Source organism: Bombus huntii, unplaced genomic scaffold (genome assembly GCF_024542735.1).
Source record: "Bombus huntii isolate Logan2020A unplaced genomic scaffold, iyBomHunt1.1 ctg00000066.1, whole genome shotgun sequence".
In the NCBI taxonomy this organism is placed as follows: domain Eukaryota; kingdom Metazoa; phylum Arthropoda; class Insecta; order Hymenoptera; family Apidae; genus Bombus; species Bombus huntii.
In genome coordinates, this window is record NW_026099325.1 from 768,193 (window position 1) to 795,354 (window position 27,162).

The window sequence follows — 27,162 nt, forward strand, 5'->3', positions numbered from 1 at the left end:
GGATCATATACAATGTATCGACGAGAGCATAGTTGTCGCCAAGCAGCGAGCTCTAGAAACGTCGATTTTTGACCGTTACGATTTTCACATAAGAAGAGGCATACGTGATCATAGGCGCGAGCGGTGGCCTGACCCGAGCATAGTGGGGGCCGTCTTCCAAATGAGACAAAGGAATAATCGAAGGGCGATCAGTTCCTTCTGACGAGTCAAACGTGACTCTTCGACAAATCTGACGAGTAAACGAATTTATCTAGAGAGTTCGCAAAGTCGAGTCAAATTTCTGTAACATAATCATCATATTATTGTAAAATATACTATTCTATGTTAACCTGTTAATACAGTGTTACATTCATTAAACCACCTCTGTTATCTTAACCGAAACAGGGAAACGACTATTTCGCGGCGTCGATTAACATAATCGTAGCGAGAATTTACGCCTCTCGCTGAAACGTTTTCCTAGCGACCGTGTCTCTCCGCGAACGGTCGTAACATTTGGTCCTTCGAGCCGGATACAGTGGCAAGTGAAAAGTGCACGCCAGTGACCTCCACTACCATACAGTGCCACGTGAATCCAATACAAACAGCAGCAGAAGCGTTACCACTCCAGCGAAGTCAGTAGCGCCAGGGACCATCAGTTTTGAAGAGGCATAACCCTCTTGAAAACGCAAGAACGCAACCACGCAGCCTCACGCCAACAACTAGACGGTCGACTTCAGTAAGAACACGTCTTACACATTAAACGAGACACACACGGTGACGAGTAACATTTAAACTCGCAACCGCAAGGTAAGCTCGTTCATTGCATTCTTCTCACAATCTGCTATACCAATGGAAAATACAGAGAAAATTACCTCCTTGCATCGGAGACGAGGCTTTCAAATCGGTCGATTTACCTTTCTATCGAAACGACTCGATGAATACGAAAAATCTAGACAACCGAATAAGGCCCATTTAACGGCCTATACGACACTACTCGACGACACGTGGAAACAATATCGATTGTTACAAGAGGAATTAGAAGATTTAGGCGAGATGGACGACGCGCGCGTTTCCGAAGTAACCGACACATATTACAATCTGGTAATACGAATACACACTCTCATGGATGATACACCAGCATCGTCGTCGAAATCACAAGGCTGCGAGTCTAATATCGCCGAGCCGACATCAATTAAACTGCCTGAAATTCACCTGCCTACTTTCGACGGTACCATCGAAAATTGGCATTCATTTTACGACTCCTTCTTATCCACTATCGATCGAAGCGAGCGACTTACACCCGTGCAGAAGTCCCACTACCTACGATCCTCTTTGACCGGAAAGGCCGCGCGAAGCATACAATCGTTAGATGTCACCGAGTTAAATTAATCGAACGCTATTGACGTTCTGATGGAAAAATTCGACTGCCACCGTCAAGTCTGCATGCGCCACTGGGACTTGATTTTTGACTATCCGAAAATAACCAAAGAGACACCCGAAGCGATAGATGATTTTCTTGAGACGGTCAAGGTAAACCTCCAAGCGCTAGAAAAACTCGGTGAACCAGTTACCTCAAATGTCGCTCTTATAAAATTATTCACGTCGAAGCTACCCTCAGCCATCATTCGCAAATGGCAGCGCACATTGCCGGACAGGAAAATGCCGTCATATACGCATCTGGTAGACTTTCTGAAAACACGGACGAACGGCGACAGGACAAGTTCAGCATCAACCGTGATAAAAAGAGAGTCCGATCAACACAAACGTCAGCGACCGAACGCACCGCGAAGTTACGCATTCACAACTACACATAATACGTTGGTGTGTCCGAATTGTCAAGGACAACACGAATTATGGAATTGTGATGTCTTCAAAGCAAAGTCGCCTAAAAAACGCCTTGAAATCGCCAAGAGGGCGTCTCTATGTACCAATTGTTTAGGTAAGGGACACGCTATTACTCATTGCTCCGCCGGTTCATGTCGCATCTGCAGGCAGCGACACCATACATACCTACATCAAGACCATGGTCATAGCAAATCACGACCACGTGTAAGCCGATCATCGAGCGGTCGATCATCGAGCGATCGATCATCCAACGGTCGATCTTCGCCTAGTTCACCGACCCCGCGATCGTCACATCGTTCGAGACGCGCATCCACGTCTCCCCGATCGTCTCCCCGATCGTCTCCGCGAACATCTCCGAAACGTGAATCTCGGTTATCGCGAACGACGGCATCGGGATCAAATATATCGTCCAGTCCTAGACGACAAGGAAAACAATGACGTCATCAAACGACCTTGTTAGGGACCGAACCACAGAAAACGGACTCATTGACCTCGCTTCCTTCTGAACCACTGCAGCACGATTTGTTAGTCACAGCGCAGGTCAACATATTGAACAATAAAGTTCAACCATTCCGTTGTAGAGCTCTGCTAGACACCGGCTCTAGCATGAACTTTATCACCGAAAAACTCGCTGATTCGCTAAAACTTAACCAACGGAAACGTTAGGTCCCAATCGGAACACTCAACACGTTATCGACAACCTCGAAACGTTCCATCACTGCCACGATCATCTCCATCGACGGCACATACGAACGCACCTTGACGTTCCTAATCATACCGACAATATCGCCTTGGGTCCCAGATCAACCCGTAGATCGCTCAATAATACATATACCGAGGAATCTCCAACTAGCCGATCCAAGATTCCATAGGCCTGCGCCGATCGAAATATTGTTGAGCGCCGGACCAACGCTAGCATCACTCTGTGTCGGCCAACTTGACATCAGTCAAGCAAACGGGCCCGACTTGCGTCTGCAAAAAACGCGATTCGGATGGGTCATCGGGGGGAGCCCAACCTCGCAATCATCAGCACTCGCATTTCACGCCTTCACGACGGCTTTACAGGCGGACCCCGCCCGTGTTTGGGAAATCGACGAAGGACCGCCCACTGCACACATTTCGGAAGCGGAACGACAGTGCGAAGAACACTTTCGAAATCACGATCAACGCACCAACGAAGGGCGATACATGGTCGCTCTCCCATTCAACGAAACAATTCCTTCGCTTGGATCCTCTAAGACAATGGCGATGAAGCGACTCATTTTCCTCTGTCGTCGATTCCAACGAGACAAACGATTCGAAGCCGACTATCGCGCCGTGATACAAGAATATGTGGAATTAGGACACATGACGAAGATTACCACGGACAACTGCACGGACGACGGATATTTTCTGCCACATCACGGCGTGATCAAAGAGTCCAGCCAAACTACAAAACTCCGAGTTGTGTTTGACGGATCTGCACCAACCACCACCGGAGTTTCATTAAACGACGTACTTCATACGGGACCGAAACTACAAGATGACTTATTCTTCATCCTTCTAAGATTTCGTTCTCATCAATGCGTCATTACATTCGATGTCGAAAAGATGTATCGACAATTTCTTGTGCGTCCAGAGGATCGAAAATTTCAACAAATTTTGTGGCGTAATTCTGATGGAGAAGTTGACACCTATCAACTTAATACAGTGACATTCGGGCTGTCAGCGGCCCCTTATCTAGCCATTCGGTGCCTCAAACAACTGGCGGACGACGAGGGACATCGGTACCCACGAGCGGCGACGGTCTTACAGCGAGACTTCTACGTCGACGATGTTCTCACAGGAGTTGATAGAAAGGTCGAGGCACGATCATTGAGAACGGAGCTCACGGAACTGGCCGGCTTAAACATTCGAAAATGGGCATCGAACGACCGGGAACTGCTACGAGGACTTTTCGAGCAGGACATAAACGACAAGCTGCTACTAGGCGAATCGCAAACCTTCAAAACTCTGGGTGTGGTTTGGAATTCCTTTGACGATTCGATCCTATATTCCGTAAAAATTAATTCTACCGCCTCTCGAATCACGAAGAGAACAATCAGCTCCGAAATCGCCAAGATCTACGACCCCCCTGGATTATTGGCACCAGTGATCGTTCGTGCTAAGATGCTGCTCCAACGACTCTGGACTTTAAAAATTGATTGGGACGAATCTCTACCGGCTGACGTGCACACGGAATGGAGCAAATATTATGCACAGCTGCCATTATTGAATAACGTGAAGTTTCCACGTAAAACGATAATCAAGGCTGCAGCGGAAATTAAATTACACGGGTTCTGTGACGCTAGCGAAAGGGCTTATGGGGCATGCGTTTACCTTCGCACCATCACTCCGGATGGTCATGTCTGGACACGACTCCTCACTGCAAAATCAAAGGTGGCTCCACTGAAATCACAAACCATTCCAAGGCTGGAACTGAGTGGAGCACTTCTTCTCGCATCATTGGCCACCACAGTCCTTCAAGCTTTATCAAGCAACATTTCTCGGACTGTTTACTGGACGGATTCTACAATCGTACTTCATTGGATCAATACATCACCCCATACGCTGAAAACCTTTGTCGCTGATCGTGTGACAGAAATTCAGCAGAAGACTCACACCTCAGATTGGCGTCACATTCCCACTGCCGATAACCCTGCAGATCTCATATCTCGAGGCCAATCACCCGAAGATTTCCTGCGACCAACCATTTGGCAACATGGTCCGGAATGGCTCCAACAACCAGAAAGATACTGGCCGACGTGGAACCCAGTACCATTAACTGAAATACCAGAGGAGAAGAAAGCAACATGTCTGGCCGTGACTCCTGCTGACCACAGTCTACTGGAGAGATTTTCTTCTTGGCCCAAGCTGATTAGAATTACCGCTCGTTGCCTCCGATGGAGACAAAAACAGGATCGAGGGAGACCTCTAACCACACATGATTTAACCAATGCGCATAACAAATTGGTCAAACTGTTACAATTCTGTTATTTTTCAGATGAAATCCGCACTCTCCGAACAGATCGAAATTCTGCAGTGAAGGGGAAGCTGCAACGACTCAATCCATTTCTGGACAAAGACGGGATGTTGCGAGTCGGAGGCCGACTCAGTCACTCACCAATGCCGTTCAGTCAGAAACACCCAATCATTGTACCCAAATCCTCAGTCACAGCACTCATAATCGAGCATGAACACCTCATCAATCTCCACTCCGGAACTCAAGCTACCTTATACGCCTTAAGAAGATCTTATTGGCCTATCGACGGCCGTAGTCACGTTTGGAGCACGCTGAAGATGTTCGTCCGTTGCTGCCGAGCTAATCCACCTCCAGTGGATTACGTATTGGGCGACCTCCCAGCCTCACGGATAACGGAATCTCGACCGTTTACCAACGTCGGAATAGATTATTGCGGACCGTTTTACATCAAAGAACGAAAGGATCGCAACCGACGCAAAATTAAGGTATATGTAGCAATCTTTATATGTCTTGAAGTCAAAGCAGTCCACATCGAGCTGGTCAGCGACCTCACTAGCGAGGCCTTCATTGCTGCTCTGCGAAGATTCATCGCTCACCGAGAATTCTGTGTGACAATTTACTCCGACAACGGTACCATCTTCGCTGGCGCCAACAATGAATTACGAGAGCTCCGAAATCTCCTGCAATCCGACGATCATAAGGTAAAGGTTCAGTCCCTTTTAGTCGACCGACGGATCGAATGGCTCTTCATTCCTCCCAACTCACCTCACTTCGGAGGGCTATGGGAAGCTGCAGTGAAATCCTTCAAACGACATTTCAGGCGTGTCGCAGGTAACGAGCTCTTGACATTCGAAAATTTAAATACACTTATCATTGAAATCGAGTCTATCCTCAACTCCCGTCCGCTGACTCCAGTATCATCTGATCCATTACAACACAGGGTGGGGATACATGGGAGGCAGACGTAGAGAGGACGGAGCTGCGTGCGTAATCGAAATCTCCGGAAAACTGGAGAGCCTGGGCAAGGGAGGTAACCAGAGTGGAGGACTAGTGCCTGTGAGCGCAAAACGGGTGTGGATACGGGACGTCCGGCTTGGACAAGGAGGAGTTAAAGGAGGACGGAATGGTTGTCGGTTGCTCACCTGGACATCAACGCCCGGGGCGTTCGTCCACGGAGCCCTGCTGGAACGCGGCAACGGATACGCCGCGGTCGAGTGGGCAGGGATGATGGTGGTGGGGGTGTACGTGTCACCTAACAGTGGACGGGCAGCGTTCGAAGAATTCCTAGACGGAGTTGGCGACTGCGTCAGGCGACGACTCCCACGACAAGTGCTCGTCCTGGGAGACTTCAACGCGCACTCCACGGAATGGGGGAACGCCAGGGCCAACGCGCGGCCGCACGCTATCAAACTGGGCCGCGGGACTTGGACTTCTGTTAGTGAACAGGGGCTCGACCAGTACCTGCGTGACGTGCAGAGGGAGCTCCATTGTTGACATAACATGGGCCTCCCCCGAGGCATTCAGGCGGATCTCAGGCTGGAGAGTGGCCGAAGGGGTCGAGACGCTGTCGGACCACCTCTACATATTGATGGAGGTGGACGCACCTGGACCTGGAATGCCGGCGACAAACGACGGGCGCGGCCCGCCGAGGGGGAGACACGCGCGCTTACCGCCTAGATGGAAAATAAAGGAGAGGAATGAAGATCTACTCCGGGCGGCGGCTATAGCAACAGCTTGGAGCTGGGAGGCCTCGGCAACGACGACCGAAGCAGACGTGGAAGAGGAGGCCGAGAACCTGCGACAAGCCATGACAGCAATCTGCGACGCATCCATGCCACGGGCCACACCGGGCACGGTGCGAAGCAGAGCAGTTTACTGGTGGAACCCCGACATCGCGGAACTGAGGACGAGATGTGTCCGGGCCCGAAGACAGTACCTAAGGGCCTGCCGCTGGCGACGACGCGACGAAGAAGAAGTCTCCTTGCGCTACCGGACGTACCGCGCGCTACGGTGCTCGCTACAAAGGGAAATTAAAAAAGCGAAGGACTGTGCCTGGTCCGAACTGGTCGAAACAGTCGAGTCGGACCCATGGGGGAGGGCATACAGTGACACAGAAACTACGCGCGAAGGGCACCCTGACAACGGCGGAAATGGAACCTGCGCTGCTGACGCGGATCACCGGAACGCTCTTTCCCCCACAAGAGAACAGAGCGGCGGAACGGCCACGGTAAACGACACGACCGCTGGAATGGAGGGACGACTGGGAAGTCACGGAGGAGGAGATATGGGAGGCAACCAGAAGAATGACCGTCCGCAACGTGGCACCGGGCCCGGACGGAATCCCTGGCCGGATCTGGGGGGAAGTGATGGGGGTCATGGCCCCCAGACTCCGGCACCTCTTCACAAGATGCCTGAGGGAGGGAGTCTACCCCCGGGCGTGGCGGACGGCGAGGCTGGTCCTGCTCCATAAAGAGGGCCGACCGACGACCTCGCCGTCAGCGTACCGGCCGATATGCCTACTGGACGAGGTCGGCAAACTACTCGAGAGGGTAGTCGCCGCCCGCTTGGAACGACACATAGCGGGCCAAGTGCCAGGTTTGCACGAAAGCCAGTACGGCTTCCGGAAGGGGGGCTCGACGATTGACGCGGTCAGACGCGCACGAGCGATTGCGGAGGACATGGTCTCCCGGAAAGGCGTGGCGCTGGCGGTTTCCCTGGACATCGTCAACGCGTTCAACACCGTGCCATGGGATAGGATAGTGACGGCCCTGGAGCACTTCGAGGTTCCCAGCTACCTCGTCCGATTGATCCGAGCCTACCTCGACGACAGGTGGGTGTGTTAGACCAGTAAGGAAGGAGAGGAAAAGCGATCCGTTGAGCGTGGCGTCCCGCAGGGCTCGGTGCTGGGCCCCATACTATGGAACGTTGCGTACGACGAGGTACTACGATGCCCGCTACCCCTAGGCGCGGCCATTGTATGCTATGCGGACGACACCCTAATCCTGGTCGAGGGTCGTGGCTGGCACGAGACGCTGCGCATTGGCGGAATCGCAACGGCCTGTGCGACCCGTGCCGTGAACGAACTGGGCCTGAGAGTCTCCCCTGCGAAGTCGGAGGCCACCTGGTTCTTTGACAGGAAGAGGCGAGGGACACCACCGCCCGGCCTATGCATAAACATGGCAGGTAAAACCGTCCGGGTGGGATCACAGATGAAGTATCTGGGACTCACCATCGACAGCCAGTGGACGTTCGAGCCGCACTTCGACTCACTGATCCCGAAGGTGTCAGCGGCTGCCAATGCCCTGTGCGGCCTACTACCGAACATCGGCGGGGCCGGAGACGCGGTGCGCCGACTTTACGAGGGCGTCGTTCGGTCACGAGTGATGTACGGGGCCCCAGTATGGGCGGACGACCTGATGGCAAGCCGTCGCAGCATTCTGCTCCTGAGAAGGCTACACAGAATGACCGCCATCAGAATCATTAGGGGATACCGGACGGTGTCGCACGCGTCGGCGTCCACCCTAGCCGCGTCCCCCCCGGGGGAGCTGCGGGCGCTGGCGCTCAAAAAGAGATACACCCGCCGGAGAGAATGGCACCCGGGAGAAGACCCCACCGAGCAGGCGGCTCCAAACGACACAGGAACCGCCGAGGAGGACACATGGAACCTGTGGCGATCCCAACTGATCAACGGGAGAAGCGAACACCGAGGCGCGGATGCGGTCCTACCAAACTGGGGGGCATGGAGGAGCCGCCACGGCCTCCCACTCACATTCAGGATGACACAAGTACTCTCCGGACACGGCGTGTTCGGCGAGTTCCTGAAGAGAATAAGGCGAGAGACGACAGACATCTGCCACGACTGCGGAGAGGACAGGGACACAGCGCAGCACACCCTGGAGCTCTGTCCGGCGTGGGAGCTGCCCCGCTACACCCTGGCGACACGCCATAGGAGAAACGTTGATCCCCTCAGCGATTGTGGAAGCGATGTTGAGAGGGTCACAGGAATACGAGGCCGTCCGCCTCTTCTGCGAGCGAGTTATGCTCGCGAAGGAGCGAGCGGAAAGGGAGAGGAAGAAAAACTCTCACCCCTGCAGGATAAGACGATGGAGACGGAAGGCAGTCAGACGACCCAGAGCCACCCCGCCACCACCCCAACGGACTACGACCAGAAGAAGTGACATCACTAGGGGCAACAACCTCACCCTAACGCCTACTCAATAGCCGGCTCGAACAAGAGAACGCGAGAAGGGAATGCAACTGAAGTTAATTCATAAGAGATTCCTGGAGCACCTCTGTCACGCGCATAAGATGGTCATCGTGGAGTTTTAGGCGGTAGGAGTCCGACACTACTCTGCTGTTACGCGATTAGTGCAGCAGCGGAGTGTCCATGAGGATTTCTCCACGTACAAAAAAAAAAAAGTATCATCTGATCCAAACGATCATCTTGTCCTCACTCCCGGTCACTTTCTCATCGGATATTCTTTAACAAGTTTTCGAGAACGAGATTTCAGGGACACTCCATCCAATCGTCTCTCCAGCTGGCAACATATTCAAAAGGTCAAACAACATTTCTGGCGCCGCTGGCAACGAGTGTACCTGAATGAGCTAGACATCCGAAACAAATGGAGCAAGGGCCGTCACTTCATACGAGAGGGCACCATCGTCATTCTCCGAGAAGACAACGTTCCCCCAATGCAATGGCCATTGGGCAAAATCATCAAGGTCCATCCAGGCGCAGACGGCATCATACGGACGGCTACCGTTCGAACAGCAACGAGCACCCTGGATCGGAGCATCAAGCGGATGGTACCACTACCGAGCATAACGACTCCAGATGACTCCGAAACAATCAACAGCACCGAAGTCTGACCAGAGATCCTCACAACATCATACTATATTACTTGATCGGTACCCTCTCAACGGGGGGAGTATGTTACGCCACGAGGCTCACCAGAGGCTATATTTTCTAACCGTCGCTCGCGGTTCTACAACGTCGCAGGCAGACCATCTTATCTGCCCGCCGGATCATATACAATGTATCGACGAGAGCATAGTTGTCGCCAAGCAGCGAGCTCTAGAAACGTCGATTTTTGACCGTTACGATTATCAAACAAGAAGAGGCATACGTGATCATAGGCGCGAGCGGTGGCGTGACTCGTGCATAGTGGGGGTCGTCTTCCAAATGAGGCAAAGGAATAATCGAAGGGCGATCAGTTCCTTCTGACGAGTCAAACGTGACACTTCGACAAATCTGACGAGCAAACGAATTAATCTAGAGAGATCGCAAAGTCGAGTCTAATTTCTGTAATATATTCATCATATTATTGTAAAATATATTATTCTACGTTAACCTGTCAATACAGTGTTACATTCATTAAACCACCTCTGTTATCTTAACCAAAACAGGGGAACGACTATTTCGCGGCGTCGATTAACATAATCGTAGCGAGAATTTACGCCTCTCTCTGACGCGTTATCCTAGCGAACGCGTCTCACCGCGAACGGTCGCAACAAAGGATGATTATTGTAAACATTGAATATAATTGGGGAAAATTGAGAAACTGGTGCAAATTGTTGTATTATAAGCTGCAGGCTTGGTGCTGTGTCTATCTCTTATCACTTTAATACAATGTATGAGACATTTGTATGGCGTTTTTTGATAATGGAAAACGTGTTCGTGCTGTATGTTTTGCATTCAATAACAGGAAATGGTTCTGCAATTTCAGTGATTCAAAGTACTTGCAGTATAATGATAAGCATAATACAATATAAATTTGCATTTCATCCGGCTGCTGAGGGAAATACGTGTTTGACAATGGAACAGATCATTGCTAAGAGAGGAAAAAACGAACAGATTGTGTATCTATAATCTATTCCAAATTAAGATCATCGTTTCACGTTTAATATTTTAGATCTGCCGAAGGTAATTCACATTTCATTGTGATGACCGTATACATTGAAGCTATATCTGACCTTGCTATTTTTTGTTATTTGCGAAAGTATGTAGGATGTATAATAGACAAATATAGGGAGGATACAAATAGTCTTAACTCTTCTGCAGAAGGAGAAAGAAAAATAAAGGGTGATAAGAAAATGGGCATACCATACAAATAATTTCAATATAAAGTCATTTTAAGCATGCTAATGAAAGCATGGTAAGCATGGTAGTGTTCAATTGTTAGAAATATGTAATACCCAAATATGAAATTTGTATTATTTAAGTGTTTCAAAATGTTGGGTATTCCTGGGTGGACACTTATAACTTTTGCTTTGGAAGTTGAAGAAAATTACATTTATGACGTGAATTTTGTAATAAGCCACCTGCTCTATGGGAAAGTCATATTGCGAAAGGCATCTAAACAAGTATGTATTGTTTAAATATTATTGCTTTTATTATACTCGCAAAAAAAGAAATAATGTGGTGTTAATACAATGAGTCATAAAATGTTCAAATGCGTTGCGTCAAAATATTTATGACAATTTTTATATTTATAAAAGCTTTGTCTTGTTTTAATTACATAAGTACATGATAGTTGTAACAAATTTTTGTTCCATCAGTTTTCCGGCAGGTAAAAATCAAAATATACTCATTGAAGTCAAATGTTTTTCAGATTGAAAATTGCAAATTTAATATAATTGTTTTACGGATTAAACAGTTTTCTCTTAGGTGGAATAATTACTTAAAACATATTACTTGTGCTTTTGATACGCTGAGAACCGAAGAAGATCTCGTTGATGTAAATTTAAGCTGCGAAGGAAAAAGGAATAAGAGCAGACAAACTGCTATTATCTGCATGTAGTACATATTTTAGAGATTTATTTAAGGTAAAGTGAAATTAAGAATTTAATAATTTGTTACTGTTAACATATATTTTGTAAATGATACTTATTCTATTTTACGAAAATCCATGTCAGCATCCTGTTATAATATATAATAATAATGTAAAATTCGATGATTAGGCTGCATTGGTTGATTTTATGTATCAGGGAGAAGTAAATGTAGTTCGAGAACAATTGGCTAGTTATTTAACAACCGCTGAACTGCTTGCTGTTCAGGGCCTTGCCGATGGTATAGGAAAAGATAATGATAGTTTAGTAGAGGTATGTTTTTCAAAATTGTTAAATATGATTAGATATTTTCTGCTTAAATTAAAGTAATACAATTGTATCACGTTAAACTGTGTTTCGGGATGACATTTTTATATGACGCAATTTTATTTGATACTAGTGCTTCAAAAAAATAATTAAAAGTCAACAGATCTTGTTTATATATTTGATTTGAATGTAATTTAATATATTATTTTTACAAGATTTATGTTCGATATACATATACATTTATTTAGTTACTATTCTCTGCTTATTTCATACGAATTTCATAGTCTACAGCCTACTTTATCTATTATGTGTGTAACCTAAAATCATTGGAATAATTATTCTTGCATCAACATTAATGTACGTGCCAAATAATACGTGCAGTACACCTTCATACGCTATTGATTATTTCCTGTAAATGAAGAATTTTAATATAATGTACAAAATATATAAAATTTAGCATTAAAATTGTCGCACATATATTTAAAAATTAATTGGATTAAAGAATTTTTCAAAATTTCTGAGAATGTAAGGCCAACGTAAGATTTTACACGGAACTAGTTTCCATTTTCGCGCGTAAGACTACGTCATAAAGACAGAGGAGGGGGTATAGACAGCGTACTTCAGACGCGCAGCGTAGACTTCCCTTAGTCATCTTACGACTGTGCTGTGAGGAGGGTGTTTTGCTCGGTGGTTTCAAATCCTTTGTGTGCAGTTGTGTGAATCTCTTCTGTATTGTTCTACAACAAACAGGAGCCGGATACAGGTTGGTATACTTTTTACTTACTCAATAATTAGGTGAAATAATTGAGAAAGCATGGCGAGGACAAAGAAGGGACTTTCGAAAACTAACGCCGACAAGCCAGAAACTGAACGGTTACTAACTTGGATTGACGAAGTTCGCCGCAAAAGATCAAAGTGTCGCCGAAAGCGCAGACGCGATTTACGGATTGAAGCAATGCTGACGTGCGCTCTTTCCAAAGCTAAAAATGATTTACGCATCCGGCGATTATCAGCAGCTTCAAAATGGCAGAAATTTAAAAAACAATGCTTGAAGAAGAAGGTAAATTATACAAATTATGAGCTCTACAATGGTGAGGACACGGAAAATCCGGGATCGTCTCAACAGAATCCCCGGGAGGAGCCATCGTGTCCTGAATTGGGCAGTTCAGACGATGTCGTGTCTAAGTTGGCAGAAATAAAAATAACGTTGCAACGCTGAAGTAGCGGGAAAAATGCAAGCGATCAGGTTTGGAAGACCTAACTGTGACAAGAGGATTTCTCGCAACGTTTTATCTACCAAATGCGTAGAAATTTCAACAACTATATGGAATCTCGAGCGATTACGGAGCACCGCGTATTACGTCGGTGCTGCAAGAATAGAAATTGCATTACTATCTTGATGTATATATGGATATTTTCTGGTTGCAGTCTCACCGTTCGAGATGGCATTGGGACAAGCGGAGGGAGTTGGTGTTCGCAACGATGCTGAAGCGTACTGCACGCTCGGGGACCCCATGTTCTCCAGTCTCTGCGCCTTTCGTTGGCTTAGTTTATATATTATATTGTATGCATTGGTTTGGTAATATACGTAATAATGAGCGTTCGAAGTATGTTCGAAGAGTGTTTGATCCGATATTTTTTAACTTCAGAAATATATACTTTGCATGTCTTATATTTTAAAGAAAATTTGTATAGTACATTTTAGCTTGTAGATTTAGTAGTATCGTTTCTAATATTCGCTCCATTATTCTGTACGTCAAGATTTTGTATATTTGCTTAATGTTGATTAACAGTTTTGTAGACTTTAAGAAATGAAATGAAATTAATAAAATTTGGAAAATGTTTACAATTTTTCTGCAATCTTCTAGTTCATATTAATGGCAAAAGTGCTTTTCTGCCCCGCATACTACACATAACAAAATTCTGTCGCAGGCAAGAGACCCGTACATGTACCCAGGCTGTTGGCCGTCATCGGCAACATTATTTGGCCTGTCTGTGTATGAGATAAGGAGCGACGAGAGAGGATTGGTACGGCATAAGGAAGGGGGGAAATGTGTTTCTTTTTAGAAAATCGTGCATGAAGTTTTCTGGCTGACGAATGGGTTGCACCATGATCAAGTTGTACATAAACGTCTCATCTCTCCACACTTCCGTATCTTGAACATCCAAGCATCAACTAATTCGAAAATCGTCTGACGCGCGATACTCATAGGCTTATTGTGACGAACTACAGCTAATTGTAGCAAATCTTATTTGGTGGGCTCTAATACCTTTCGTACGTTATCTGGGCAAATGTGTTTTCTCATGTCCGGGAAAGTTTTTTCATAGCTTGTACCACCAGGTTGTATGGGAGTTGTCGAAGCACACAAGACAAGCCTCCGGTGAATATCAATAAGGAGAGACAGCGCTAGGGGTAATGGCCCCCCCTAACGCCAATTCAATAGTCAGGAAATATTAGGACTGGCTAGAACTAGAGAACGCGTGAAGGGGGTGCAACTGAAGTTAATTCATAAGAGAATCCTGGAGCACCTCTGTCATACGCGTCGGGTGGTCATCGTGGAGTTTTAGTCGGTAAGAGTCCGACACTACTCTGCTGTTACGCAATTACTGCAAAAGCGGAGTGTCCATGAGGATTTCTCCACGTAAAAAAAAAAAAAAAAAAAAAAAAAAAGGTTGTATGTTAGTTACTCTGGCTTATCAATATGCCCTGTTCAATGTTGGCCAAGCTGAATAATGTCACAGGCCTCTATCTTCCTTAATAAGAGCTGTAGGGGATCGAATAATGAGACTACCAATATGTGTACTCGTTAGTGTATTTAAAACAGATCTTGTCGCGAAACGATATCTATACAGACGTTTAGTCACAGTTTATACTGAATCGTTTGCGATCACGTTCGTTTAGTCATAATCGTCAGAAGAAGGTCAAAAGATACAAATTCGTCTTGTTTTACGGTTACACGTAGCGGCGCCATTGTTTTCCCCGGAGTTTATAATTCCTTACAATTCCTCTCGATATTCCGAAGCAAAACAACAACATGGTTTGAAGCAAATTCTAACTCTTATGCCGCTACAGAGCTTTTTGAGGTATGGAGTAAATTGAATGCATCTTTGTTGAGTCTAGATGGTCCAGAATGGCGAACTACCGCAAGTAGAGCAACTAATCGAAATAATAGACACGCACATATACGTAATATGTTTAACATGGATAGGAAATTGGTTTGAAATTTAACAATCATTGCAATAATTACGTAGGTTCGGAAGTCGTATTACTAGATACTTATTGTAATATCGTAAAGTAATTCGAATTAGAAATCAGTTGAAAATAGAGAAACCGTGTACGTCGTGTTTCTGTACTTCGTTTACATGCAAGAGTGCCTACGTGAATAAAGGCACGTAGTTGGTAGTTCTTACATAGGTATGAGGGAAACAATAGACAACGTTAGAAGAAGGACGGTTTCGCTACGCAAGGCGAGTCGAAAAGTGTGCGTGTTGCGAGAATCAGAGCTAATTGAGTCGTCGAAGAGTAGAGTCGTTAGAGGTATCGAGTCGTCGAAGAGCAGAGTCGTGAGAATTGATAGAGTTGTTAGAGAGAGAGAGAGTGTGTGTGTGTTAGATTCGTTGTGACGAGAGTGGTCAAATAACTGTAAAGTTATTTGATATAGATACGAGTATTGCATTTAGTTTCCGTTAAATAAATATCGTTTCCTGTCCAATTTATATTTGTATATTCAATTTAATATTAATAAATTGTAAGTAATCGGGAAAAGATTTCTATCCTTATTTTCCGATTTTACATTATTTTCACAGATTTCAATTCACTTATTCATTGATTGATATTAGGACAAATGAGGAACTTCGCATCTAGTTAGATTAACAAATAAAATGTATTGTTCCTGATAAATGGTATGCGGAATAGTATAGGAAATAAAAGACTGGTTTATATTACCGTTCAAGTGACTGATAGTAGGAAAGCAGTGATGGAACATGAGGCAACGTAATATAAAATTGAATCCCTGAGTATAGCATGCAGATAATATTTTGAGTGTTGACGGAGGACAAAATTATGCACATTCCTTTTTCGATTCCGAGGAAATACATCAGCGATGAGTCAGTTGTCAAAACACGATGGAAATTGCTCATTGTCAATTGAACAAGTTTGATATAATTACACAAGCTTAAGATTTAACTTGAAATTTTTTTGAAGAAATTTATTTTTATTATACCTGATGTCAAGCGCGGTATTAAGTATCATGCTTTTATAACTATTGTTTTAAATATTTTTGTGTTGAAATAATGTCGTTTGGGTGTCTGTTTTGTACTGGAGGAGTACCCGAAATAATTATACTCGTCGCGTACAGCTAAACAGCTACAGGCAGTTGTTTGTATTCCTGGAACGCGTTGGATTCGTGTTTGCATGGTACGTTGATTGGAATGACTTAGAGGTGGGTTACTGGGGGTGCGAGTAATTATGTTTCAGCCAGGATTGGATAGAGAACGCGTTTAATCGACGTTTAAAGATCCGCTTAAAATACACATGCTCTGGTAGTTTCTAATTGGATCGTTATATATGTCGTATACTTTCTGCTAAATCCGTTTTTGGGAGACATTAAGTTGAAAAAGGTCATATTTTTAAAGAGGGGGAGAGAGGTGGTATGCACTGGATAAAGGTAACAATTTTATATGAAGGATAATTATTGTAAACATTGAATATAATTGGGGAAAATTGAGAAACTGGTGCAAATTGTTGTATTATAAGCTGCAGGCTTGGTGCTGTGTCTATCTCTTATCACTTTAATACAATGGATGAGACATTTGTATGGCGTTTTTTGATAATGGAAAACGTGTTCGTGCTGTATGTTTTGCATTCAATAACAGGAAATGGTTCTGCAATTTCAGTGATTCAAAGTACTTGCAGTATAATGATAAGCATAATACAATATAAATTTGCATTTCATCCGGCTGCTGAGGGAAATACGTGTTTGACAATGGAACAGATCATTGCTAAGAAAGGAAAAAACGAACAGATTGTGTATCTATAATCTATTCCAAATTAAGATCATCGTTTCACGTTTAATATTTTAGATCTGCCGAAGGTAATTCACATTTCATTGTGATGACCGTATACATTGAAGCTATATCTGACCTTGCTATTTTTGTTATTTGCGAAAGTATGTAGGATGTATAATAGACAAATATAGGGAGGATACAAATAGTCTTAACTCTTCTGCAGAAGGAGAAAGAAAAATAAAGGGTGATAAGAAAATGGGCATACCATACAAATAATTTCAATATAAAGTCATTTTAAGCATGCTAATGAAAGCATGGTAAGCATGGTAGTGTTCAATTGTTAGAAATATGTAATACCCAAATATGAAATTTGTATTATTTAAGTGTTTCAAAATGTTGGGTATTCCTGGGTGGACACTTATAACTTTTGCTTTGGAAGTTGAAGAAAATTACATTTATGACGTGAATTTTGTAATAAGCCACCTGCTCTATGGGAAAGTCATATTGCGAAAGGCATCTAAACAAGTATGTATTGTTTAAATATTATTGCTTTTATTATACTCGCAAAAAAAGAAATAATGTGGTGTTAATACAATGAGTCATAAAATGTTCAAATGCGTTGCGTCAAAATATTTATGACAATTTTTATATTTATAAAAGCTTTGTCTTGTTTTAATTACATAAGTACATGATAGTTGTAACAAATTTTTGTTCCATCAGTTTTCCGGCAGGTAAAAATCAAAATATACTCATTGAAGTCAAATGTTTTTCAGATTGAAAATTGCAAATTTAATAGAATTGTTTTACGGATTAAACAGTTTTCTCTTAGGTGGAATAATTACTTAAAACATATTACTTGTGCTTTTGATACGCTGAGAACCGAAGAAGATCTCGTTGATGTAAATTTAAGCTGCGAAGGAAAAAGGAATAAGAGCAGACAAACTGCTATTATCTGCATGTAGTACATATTTTAGAGATTTATTTAAGGTAAAGTGAAATTAAGAATTTAATAATTTGTTACTGTTAACATATATTTTGTAAATGATACTTATTCTATTTTACGAAAATCCATGTCAGCATCCTGTTATAATATATAATAATAATGTAAAATTCGATGATTAGGCTGCATTGGTTGATTTTATGTATCAGGGAGAAGTAAATGTAGTTCGAGAACAATTGGCTAGTTATTTAACAACCGCTGAACTGCTTGCTGTTCAGGGCCTTGCCGATGGTATAGGAAAAGATAATGATAGTTTAGTAGAGGTATGTTTTTCAAAATTGTTAAATATGATTAGATATTTTCTGCTTAAATTAAAGTAATACAATTGTATCACGTTAAACTGTGTTTCGGGATGACATTTTTATATGACGCAATTTTATTTGATACTAGTGCTTCAAAAAAATAATTAAAAGTCAACAGATCTTGTTTATATATTTGATTTGAATGTAATTTAATATATTATTTTTACAAGATTTATGTTCGATATACATATACATTTATTTAGTTACTATTCTCTGCTTATTTCATACGAATTTCATAGTCTACAGCCTACTTTATCTATTATGTGTGTAACCTAAAATCATTGGAATAATTATTCTTGCATCAACATTAATGTACGTGCCAAATAATACGTGCAGTACACCTTCATACGCTATTGATTATTTCCTGTAAATGAAGAATTTTAATATAATGTACAAAATATATAAAATTTAGCATTAAAATTGTCGCACATATATTTAAAAATTAATTGGATTAAAGAATTTTTCAAAATTTCTGAGAATGTAAGGCCAACGTAAGATTTTACACGGAACTAGTTTCCATTTTCGCGCGTAAGACTACGTCATAAAGACAGAGGAGGGGGTATAGACAGCGTACTTCAGACGCGCAGCGTAGACTTCCCTTAGTCATCTTACGACTGTGCTGTGAGGAGGGTGTTTTGCTCGGTGGTTTCAAATCCTTTGTGTGCAGTTGTGTGAATCTCTTCTGTATTGTTCTACAACAAACAGGAGCCGGATACAGGTTGGTATACTTTTTACTTACTCAATAATTAGGTGAAATAATTGAGAAAGCATGGCGAGGACAAAGAAGGGACTTTCGAAAACTAACGCCGACAAGCCAGAAACTGAACGGTTACTAACTTGGATTGACGAAGTTCGCCGCAAAAGATCAAAGTGTCGCCGAAAGCGCAGACGCGATTTACGGATTGAAGCAATGCTGACGTGCGCTCTTTCCAAAGCTAAAAATGATTTACGCATCCGGCGATTATCAGCAGCTTCAAAATGGCAGAAATTTAAAAAACAATGCTTGAAGAAGAAGGTAAATTATACAAATTATGAGCTCTACAATGGTGAGGACACGGAAAATCCGGGATCGTCTCAACAGAATCCCCGGGAGGAGCCATCGTGTCCTGAATTGGGCAGTTCAGACGATGTCGTGTCTAAGTTGGCAGAAATAAAAATAACGTTGCAACGCTGAAGTAGCGGGAAAAATGCAAGCGATCAGGTTTGGAAGACCTAACTGTGACAAGAGGATTTCTCGCAACGTTTTATCTACCAAATGCGTAGAAATTTCAACAACTATATGGAATCTCGAGCGATTACGGAGCACCGCGTATTACGTCGGTGCTGCAAGAATAGAAATTGCATTACTATCTTGATGTATATATGGATATTTTCTGGTTGCAGTCTCACCGTTCGAGATGGCATTGGGACAAGCGGAGGGAGTTGGTGTTCGCAACGATGCTGAAGCGTACTGCACGCTCGGGGACCCCATGTTCTCCAGTCTCTGCGCCTTTCGTTGGCTTAGTTTATATATTATATTGTATGCATTGGTTTGGTAATATACGTAATAATGAGCGTTCGAAGTATGTTCGAAGAGTGTTTGATCCGATATTTTTTAACTTCAGAAATATATACTTTGCATGTCTTATATTTTAAAGAAAATTTGTATAGTACATTTTAGCTTGTAGATTTAGTAGTATCGTTTCTAATATTCGCTCCATTATTCTGTACGTCAAGATTTTGTATATTTGCTTAATGTTGATTAACAGTTTTGTAGACTTTAAGAAATGAAATGAAATTAATAAAATTTGGAAAATGTTTACAATTTTTCTGCAATCTTCTAGTTCATATTAATGGCAAAAGTGCTTTTCTGCCCCGCATACTACACATAACAAAATTCTGTCGCAGGCAAGAGACCCGTACATGTACCCAGGCTGTTGGCCGTCATCGGCAACATTATTTGGCCTGTCTGTGTATGAGATAAGGAGCGACGAGAGAGGATTGGTACGGCATAAGGAAGGGGGGAAATGTGTTTCTTTTTAGAAAATCGTGCATGAAGTTTTCTGGCTGACGAATGGGTTGCACCATGATCAAGTTGTACATAAACGTCTCATCTCTCCACACTTCCGTATCTTGAACATCCAAGCATCAACTAATTCGAAAATCGTCTGACGCGCGATACTCATAGGCTTATTGTGACGAACTACAGCTAATTGTAGCAAATCTTATTTGGTGGGCTCTAATACCTTTCGTACGTTATCTGGGCAAATGTGTTTTCTCATGTCCGGGAAAGTTTTTTCATAGCTTGTACCACCAGGTTGTATGGGAGTTGTCGAAGCACACAAGACAAGCCTCCGGTGAATATCAATAAGGAGAGACAGCGCTAGGGGTAATGGCCCCCCCTAACGCCAATTCAATAGTCAGGAAATATTAGGACTGGCTAGAACTAGAGAACGCGTGAAGGGGGTGCAACTGAAGTTAATTCATAAGAGAATCCTGGAGCACCTCTGTCATACGCGTCGGGTGGTCATCGTGGAGTTTTAGTCGGTAAGAGTCCGACACTACTCTGCTGTTACGCAATTACTGCAACAGCGGAGTGTCCATGAGGATTTCTCCACGTAAAAAAAAAAAAAAAAAAAAAAAAAAAAGGTTGTATGTTAGTTACTCTGGCTTATCAATATGCCCTGTTCAATGTTGGCCAAGCTGAATAATGTCACAGGCCTCTATCTTCCTTAATAAGAGCTGTAGGGGATCGAATAATGAGACTACCAATATGTGTACTCGTTAGTGTATTTAAAACAGATCTTGTCGCGAAACGATATCTATACAGACGTTTAGTCACAGTTTATACTGAATCGTTTGCGATCACGTTCGTTTAGTCATAATCGTCAGAAGAAGGTCAAAAGATACAAATTCGTCTTGTTTTACGGTTACACGTAGCGGCGCCATTGTTTTCCCCGGATTTTATAATTCCTTACAATTCCTCTCGATATTCCGAAGCAAAACAACAACATGGTTTGAAGCAAATTCTAACTCTTATGCCGCTACAGAGCTTTTTGAGGTATGGAGTAAATTGAATGCATCTTTGTTGAGTCTAGATGGTCCAGAATGGCGAACTACCGCAAGTAGAGCAACTAATCGAAATAATAGACACGCACATATACGTAATATGTTTAACATGGATAGGAAATTGCTTTGAAATTTAACAATCATTGCAATAATTACGTAGGTTCGGAAGTCGTATTACTAGATACTTATTGTAATATCGTAAAGTAATTCGAATTAGAAATCAGTTGAAAATAGAGAAACCGTGTACGTCGTGTTTCTGTACTTCGTTTACATGCAAGAGTGCCTACGTGAATAAAGGCACCTAGTTGGTAGTTCTTACATAGGTATGAGGGAAACAATAGACAACGTTAGAAGAAGGACGGTTTCGCTACGCAAGGCGAGTCGAAAAGTGTGCGTGTTGCGAGAATCAGAGCTAATTGAGTCGTCGAAGAGTAGAGTCGTTAGAGGTATCGAGTCGTCGAAGAGTAGAGTCGTGAGAATTGATAGAGTTGTTAGAGAGAGAGAGAGTGTGTGTGTGTTAGATTCGTTGTGACGAGAGTGGTCAAATAACTGTAAAGTTGTTTGATATAGATACGAGTATTGCATTTAGTTTCCGTTAAATAAATATCGTTTCCTGTCCAATTTATATTTGTATATTCAATTTAATATTAATAAATTGTAAGTAATCGGGAAAAGATTTCTATCCTTATTTTCCGATTTTACATTATTTTCACAGATTTCAATTCACTTATTCATTGATTGATATTAGGACAAATGAGGAACTTCGCATCTAGTTAGATTAACAAATAAAATGTATTGTTCCTGATAAATGTTATGCGGAATAGTATAGGAAATAAAAGACTGGTTTATATTACCGTTCAAGTGACTGATAGTAGGAAAGCAGTGATGGAACATGAGGCAACGTAATATAAAATTGAATCCCTGAGTATAACATGCAGATAATATTTTGAGTGTTGACGGAGGACAAAATTATGCACATTCCTTTTTCGATTCCGAGGAAATACATCAGCGATGAGTCAGTTGTCAAAACACGATGGAAATTGCTCATTGTCAATTGAACAAGTTTGATATAATTACACAAGCTTAAGATTTAACTTGAAATTTTTTTGAAGAAATTTATTTTTATTATACCTGATGTCAAGCGCGGTATTAAGTATCATGCTTTTATAACTATTGTTTTAAATATTTTTGTGTTGAAATAATGTCGTTTGGGTGTCTGTTTTGTACTGGAGGAGTACCCGAAATAATTATACTCGTCGCGTACAGCTAAACAGCTACAGGCAGTTGTTTGTATTCCTGGAACGCGTTGGATTCGTGTTTGCATGGTACGTTGATTGGAATGACTTAGAGGTGGGTTACTGGGGGTGCGAGTAATTATGTTTCAGCCAGGATTGGATAGAGAACGCGTTTAATCGACGTTTAAAGATCCGCTTAAAATACACATGCTCTGGTAGTTTCTAATTGGATCGTTATATATGTCGTATACTTTCTGCTAAATCCGTTTTTGGGAGACATTAAGTTGAAAAAGGTCATATTTTTAAAGAGGGGGAGAGAGGTGGTATGCATTGGATAAAGGTAACAATTTTATATGAAGGATAATTATTGTAAACATTGAATATAATTGGGGAAAATTGAGAAACTGGTGCAAATTGTTGTATTATAAGCTGCAGGCTTGGTGCTGTGTCTATCTCTTATCACTTTAATACAATGGATGAGACATTTGTATGGCGTTTTTTGATAATGGAAAACGTGTTCGTGCTGTATGTTTTGCATTCAATAACAGGAAATGGTTCTGCAATTTCAGTGATTCAAAGTACTTGCAGTATAATGATAAGCATAATACGATATAAATTTGCATTTCATCCGGCTACGGAGTGAAATACTTGTTTGACAATGGAACAGATCATTGCTAAGAAAGGAAAAAACGAACAGATTGTGTATCTATAATCTATTCCAAATTAAGATCATCGTTTCACGTTTAATATTTTAGATCTGCCGAAGGTAATTCACATTTCATTGTGATGACCGTATACATTGAAGCTATATCTGACCTTGCTATTTTTTGTTATTTGCGAAAGTATGTAGGATGTATAATAGACAAATATAGGGAGGATACAAATAGTCTTAACTCTTCTGCAGAAGGAGAAAGAAAAATAAAGGGTGATAAGGAAATGGGCATACCATACAAATAATTTCAATATAAAGTCATTTTAAGCATGCTAATGAAAGCATGGTAAGCATGGTAGTGTTCAATTGTTAGAAATATGTAATACCCAAATATGAAATTTGTATTATTTAAGTGTTTCAAAATGTTGGGTATTCCTGGGTGGACACTTATAACTTTTGCTTTGGAAGTTGAAGAAAATTACATTTATGACGTGAATTTTGTAATAAGCCACCTGCTCTATGGGAAAGTCATATTGCGAAAGGCATCTAAACAAGTATGTATTGTTTAAATATTATTGCTTTTATTATACTCGCAAAAAAAGAAATAATGTGGTGTTAATACAATGAGTCATAAAATGTTCAAATGCGTTGCGTCAAAATATTTATGACAATTTTTATATTTATAAAAGCTTTGTCTTGTTTTAATTACATAAGTACATGATAGTTGTAACAAATTTTTGTTCCATCAGTTTTCCGGCAGGTAAAAATCAAAATATACTCATTGAAGTCAAATGTTTTTCAGATTGAAAATTGCAAATTTAATATAATTGTTTTACGGATTAAACAGTTTTCTCTTAGGTGGAATAATTACTTAAAACATATTACTTGTGCTTTTGATACGCTGAGAACCGAAGAAGATCTCGTTGATGTAAATTTAAGCTGCGAAGGAAAAAGGAATAAGAGCAGACAAACTGCTATTATCTGCATGTAGTACATATTTTAGAGATTTATTTAAGGTAAAGTGAAATTAAGAATTTAATAATTTGTTACTGTTAACATATATTTTGTAAATGATACTTATTCTATTTTACGAAAATCCATGTCAGCATCCTGTTATAATATATAATAATAATGTAAAATTCGATGATTAGGCTGCATTGGTTGATTTTATGTATCAGGGAGAAGTAAATGTAGTTCGAGAACAATTGGCTAGTTATTTAACAACCGCTGAACTGCTTGCTGTTCAGGGCCTTGCCGATGGTATAGGAAAAGATAATGATAGTTTAGTAGAGGTATGTTTTTCAAAATTGTTAAATATGATTAGATATTTTCTGCTTAAATTAAAGTAATACAATTGTATCACGTTAAACTGTGTTTCGGGATGACATTTTTATATGACGCAATTTTATTTGATACTAGTGCTTCAAAAAAATAATTAAAAGTCAACAGATCTTGTTTATATATTTGATTTGAATGTAATTTAATATATTATTTTTACAAGATTTATGTTCGATATACATATACATTTATTTAGTTACTATTCTCTGCTTATTTCATACGAATTTCATAGTCTACAGCCTACTTTATCTATTATGTGTGTAACCTAAAATCATTGGAATAATTATTCTTGCATCAACATTAATGTACGTGCCAAATAATACGTGCAGTACACCTTCATACGCTATTGATTATTTCCTGTAAATGAAGAATTTTAATATAATGTACAAAATATATAAAATTTAGCATTAAAATTGTCGCACATATATTTAAAAATTAATTGGATTAAAGAATTTTTCAAAATTTCTGAGAATGTAAGGCCAACGTAAGATTTTACACGGAACTAGTTTCCATTTTCGCGCGTAAGACTACGTCATAAAGACAGAGGAGGGGGTATAGACAGCGGACTTCAGACGCGCAGCGTAGACTTCCCTTAGTCATCTTACGACTGTGCTGTGAGGAGGGTGTTTTGCTCGGTGGTTTCAAATCCTTTGTGTGCAGTTGTGTGAATCTCTTCTGTATTGTTCTACAACAAACAGGAGCCGGATACAGGTTGGTATACTTTTTACTTACTCAATAATTAGGTGAAATAATTGAGAAAGCATGGCGAGGACAAAGAAGGGACTTTCGAAAACTAACGCCGACAAGCCAGAAACTGAACGGTTACTAACTTGGATTGACGAAGTTCGCCGCAAAAGATCAAAGTGTCGCCGAAAGCGCAGACGCGATTTACGGATTGAAGCAATGCTGACGTGCGCTCTTTCCAAAGCTAAAAATGATTTACGCATCCGGCGATTATCAGCAGCTTCAAAATGGCAGAAATTTAAAAAACAATGCTTGAAGAAGAAGGTAAATTATACAAATTATGAGCTCTACAATGGTGAGGACACGGAAAATCCGGGATCGTCTCAACAGAATCCCCGGGAGGAGCCATCGTGTCCTGAATTGGGCAGTTCAGACGATGTCGTGTCTAAGTTGGCAGAAATAAAAGTAACGTTGCAACGCTGAAGTAGCGGGAAAAATGCAAGCGATCAGGTTTGGAAGACCTAACTGTGACAAGAGGATTTCTCGCAACGTTTTATCTACCAAATGCGTAGAAATTTCAACAACTATATGGAATCTCGAGCGATTACGGAGCACCGCGTATTACGTCGGTGCTGCAAGAATAGAAATTGCATTACTATCTTGATGTATATATGGATATTTTCTGGTTGCAGTCTCACCGTTCGAGATGGCATTGGGACAAGCGGAGGGAGTTGGTGTTCGCAACGATGCTGAAGCGTACTGCACGCTCGGGGACCCCATGTTCTCCAGTCTCTGCGCCTTTCGTTGGCTTAGTTTATATATTATATTGTATGCATTGGTTTGGTAATATACGTAATAATGAGCGTTCGAAGTATGTTCGAAGAGTGTTTGATCCGATATTTTTTAACTTCAGAAATATATACTTTGCATGTCTTATATTTTAAAGAAAATTTGTATAGTACATTTTAGCTTGTAGATTTAGTAGTATCGTTTCTAATATTCGCTCCATTATTCTGTACGTCAAGATTTTGTATATTTGCTTAATGTTGATTAACAGTTTTGTAGACTTTAAGAAATGAAATGAAATTAATAAAATTTGGAAAATGTTTACAATTTTTCTGCAATCTTCTAGTTCATATTAATGGCAAAAGTGCTTTTCTGCCCCGCATACTACACATAACAAAATTCTGTCGCAGGCAAGAGACCCGTACATGTACCCAGGCTGTTGGCCGTCATCGGCAACATTATTTGGCCTGTCTGTGTATGAGATAAGGAGCGACGAGAGAGGATTGGTACGGCATAAGGAAGGGGGGAAATGTGTTTCTTTTTAGAAAATCGTGCATGAAGTTTTCTGGCTGACGAATGGGTTGCACCATGATCAAGTTGTACATAAACGTCTCATCTCTCCACACTTCCGTATCTTGAACATCCAAGCATCAACTAATTCGAAAATCGTCTGACGCGCGATACTCATAGGCTTATTGTGACGAACTACAGCTAATTGTAGCAAATCTTATTTGGTGGGCTCTAATACCTTTCGTACGTTATCTGGGCAAATGTGTTTTCTCATGTCCGGGAAAGTTTTTTCATAGCTTGTACCACCAGGTTGTATGGGAGTTGTCGAAGCACACAAGACAAGCCTCCGGTGAATATCAATAAGGAGAGACAGCGCTAGGGGTAATGGCCCCCCCTAACGCCAATTCAATAGTCAGGAAATATTAGGACTGGCTAGAACTAGAGAACGCGTGAAGGGGGTGCAACTGAAGTTAATTCATAAGAGAATCCTGGAGCACCTCTGTCATACGCGTCGGGTGGTCATCGTGGAGTTTTAGTCGGTAAGAGTCCGACACTACTCTGCTGTTACGCAATTACTGCAACAGCGGAGTGTCCATGAGGATTTCTCCACGTAAAAAAAAAAAAAAAAAAAAAAAGGTTGTATGTTAGTTACTCTGGCTTATCAATATGCCCTGTTCAAT

At 41.8% G+C, this 27,162-nt stretch overlaps 1 protein-coding gene and 1 long non-coding RNA gene across 4 annotated transcripts in view; both read left to right on the forward strand.

The window, feature by feature from the left end:
• The first annotated feature begins 1,422 nt into the window (after window positions 1–1,422).
• On the forward strand, window positions 1,423–6,319 carry LOC126876139 (uncharacterized). Its single transcript, XM_050639030.1, has 3 exons — window positions 1,423–1,918; window positions 2,627–5,656; window positions 5,766–6,319. Exons 1-3 carry the CDS (start codon window positions 1,423–1,425, stop codon window positions 6,317–6,319), a joined length of 4,080 nt encoding a protein of 1,359 aa, XP_050494987.1.
• Window positions 6,320–12,230: 5,911 nt separating this feature from the next.
• Window positions 12,231–27,162, forward strand: part of LOC126876143 (uncharacterized) — a 41,904-nt gene continuing 26,972 nt past the window's right edge. The window contains exons 1-2 of one of the 3 annotated variants that reach the window (XR_007693949.1): window positions 12,231–12,683; window positions 13,349–15,011. This is a non-coding gene — a long non-coding RNA (uncharacterized LOC126876143). The remainder of the gene's footprint in view (window positions 12,684–13,348; window positions 15,012–27,162) is intronic. The other 2 variants (XR_007693948.1, XR_007693950.1) reach the window with 2 other exon arrangements.

Excerpts from the sequence above, each read along its gene's own strand:
- LOC126876139 (XM_050639030.1), top strand. The coding sequence starts at position 1,423 with ATGCGCCACTGGGACTTGATTTTTGACTATCCGAAAATAACCAAAGAG. Across the intron at positions 1,919-2,626 it reads TCTATGTACCAATTGTTTAG|ATCAACCCGTAGATCGCTCA; the intron begins GTAAGGGACACG and ends CTTGGGTCCCAG. Across the intron at positions 5,657-5,765 it reads ACATTTCAGGCGTGTCGCAG|GGTGGGGATACATGGGAGGC; the intron begins GTAACGAGCTCT and ends ATTACAACACAG.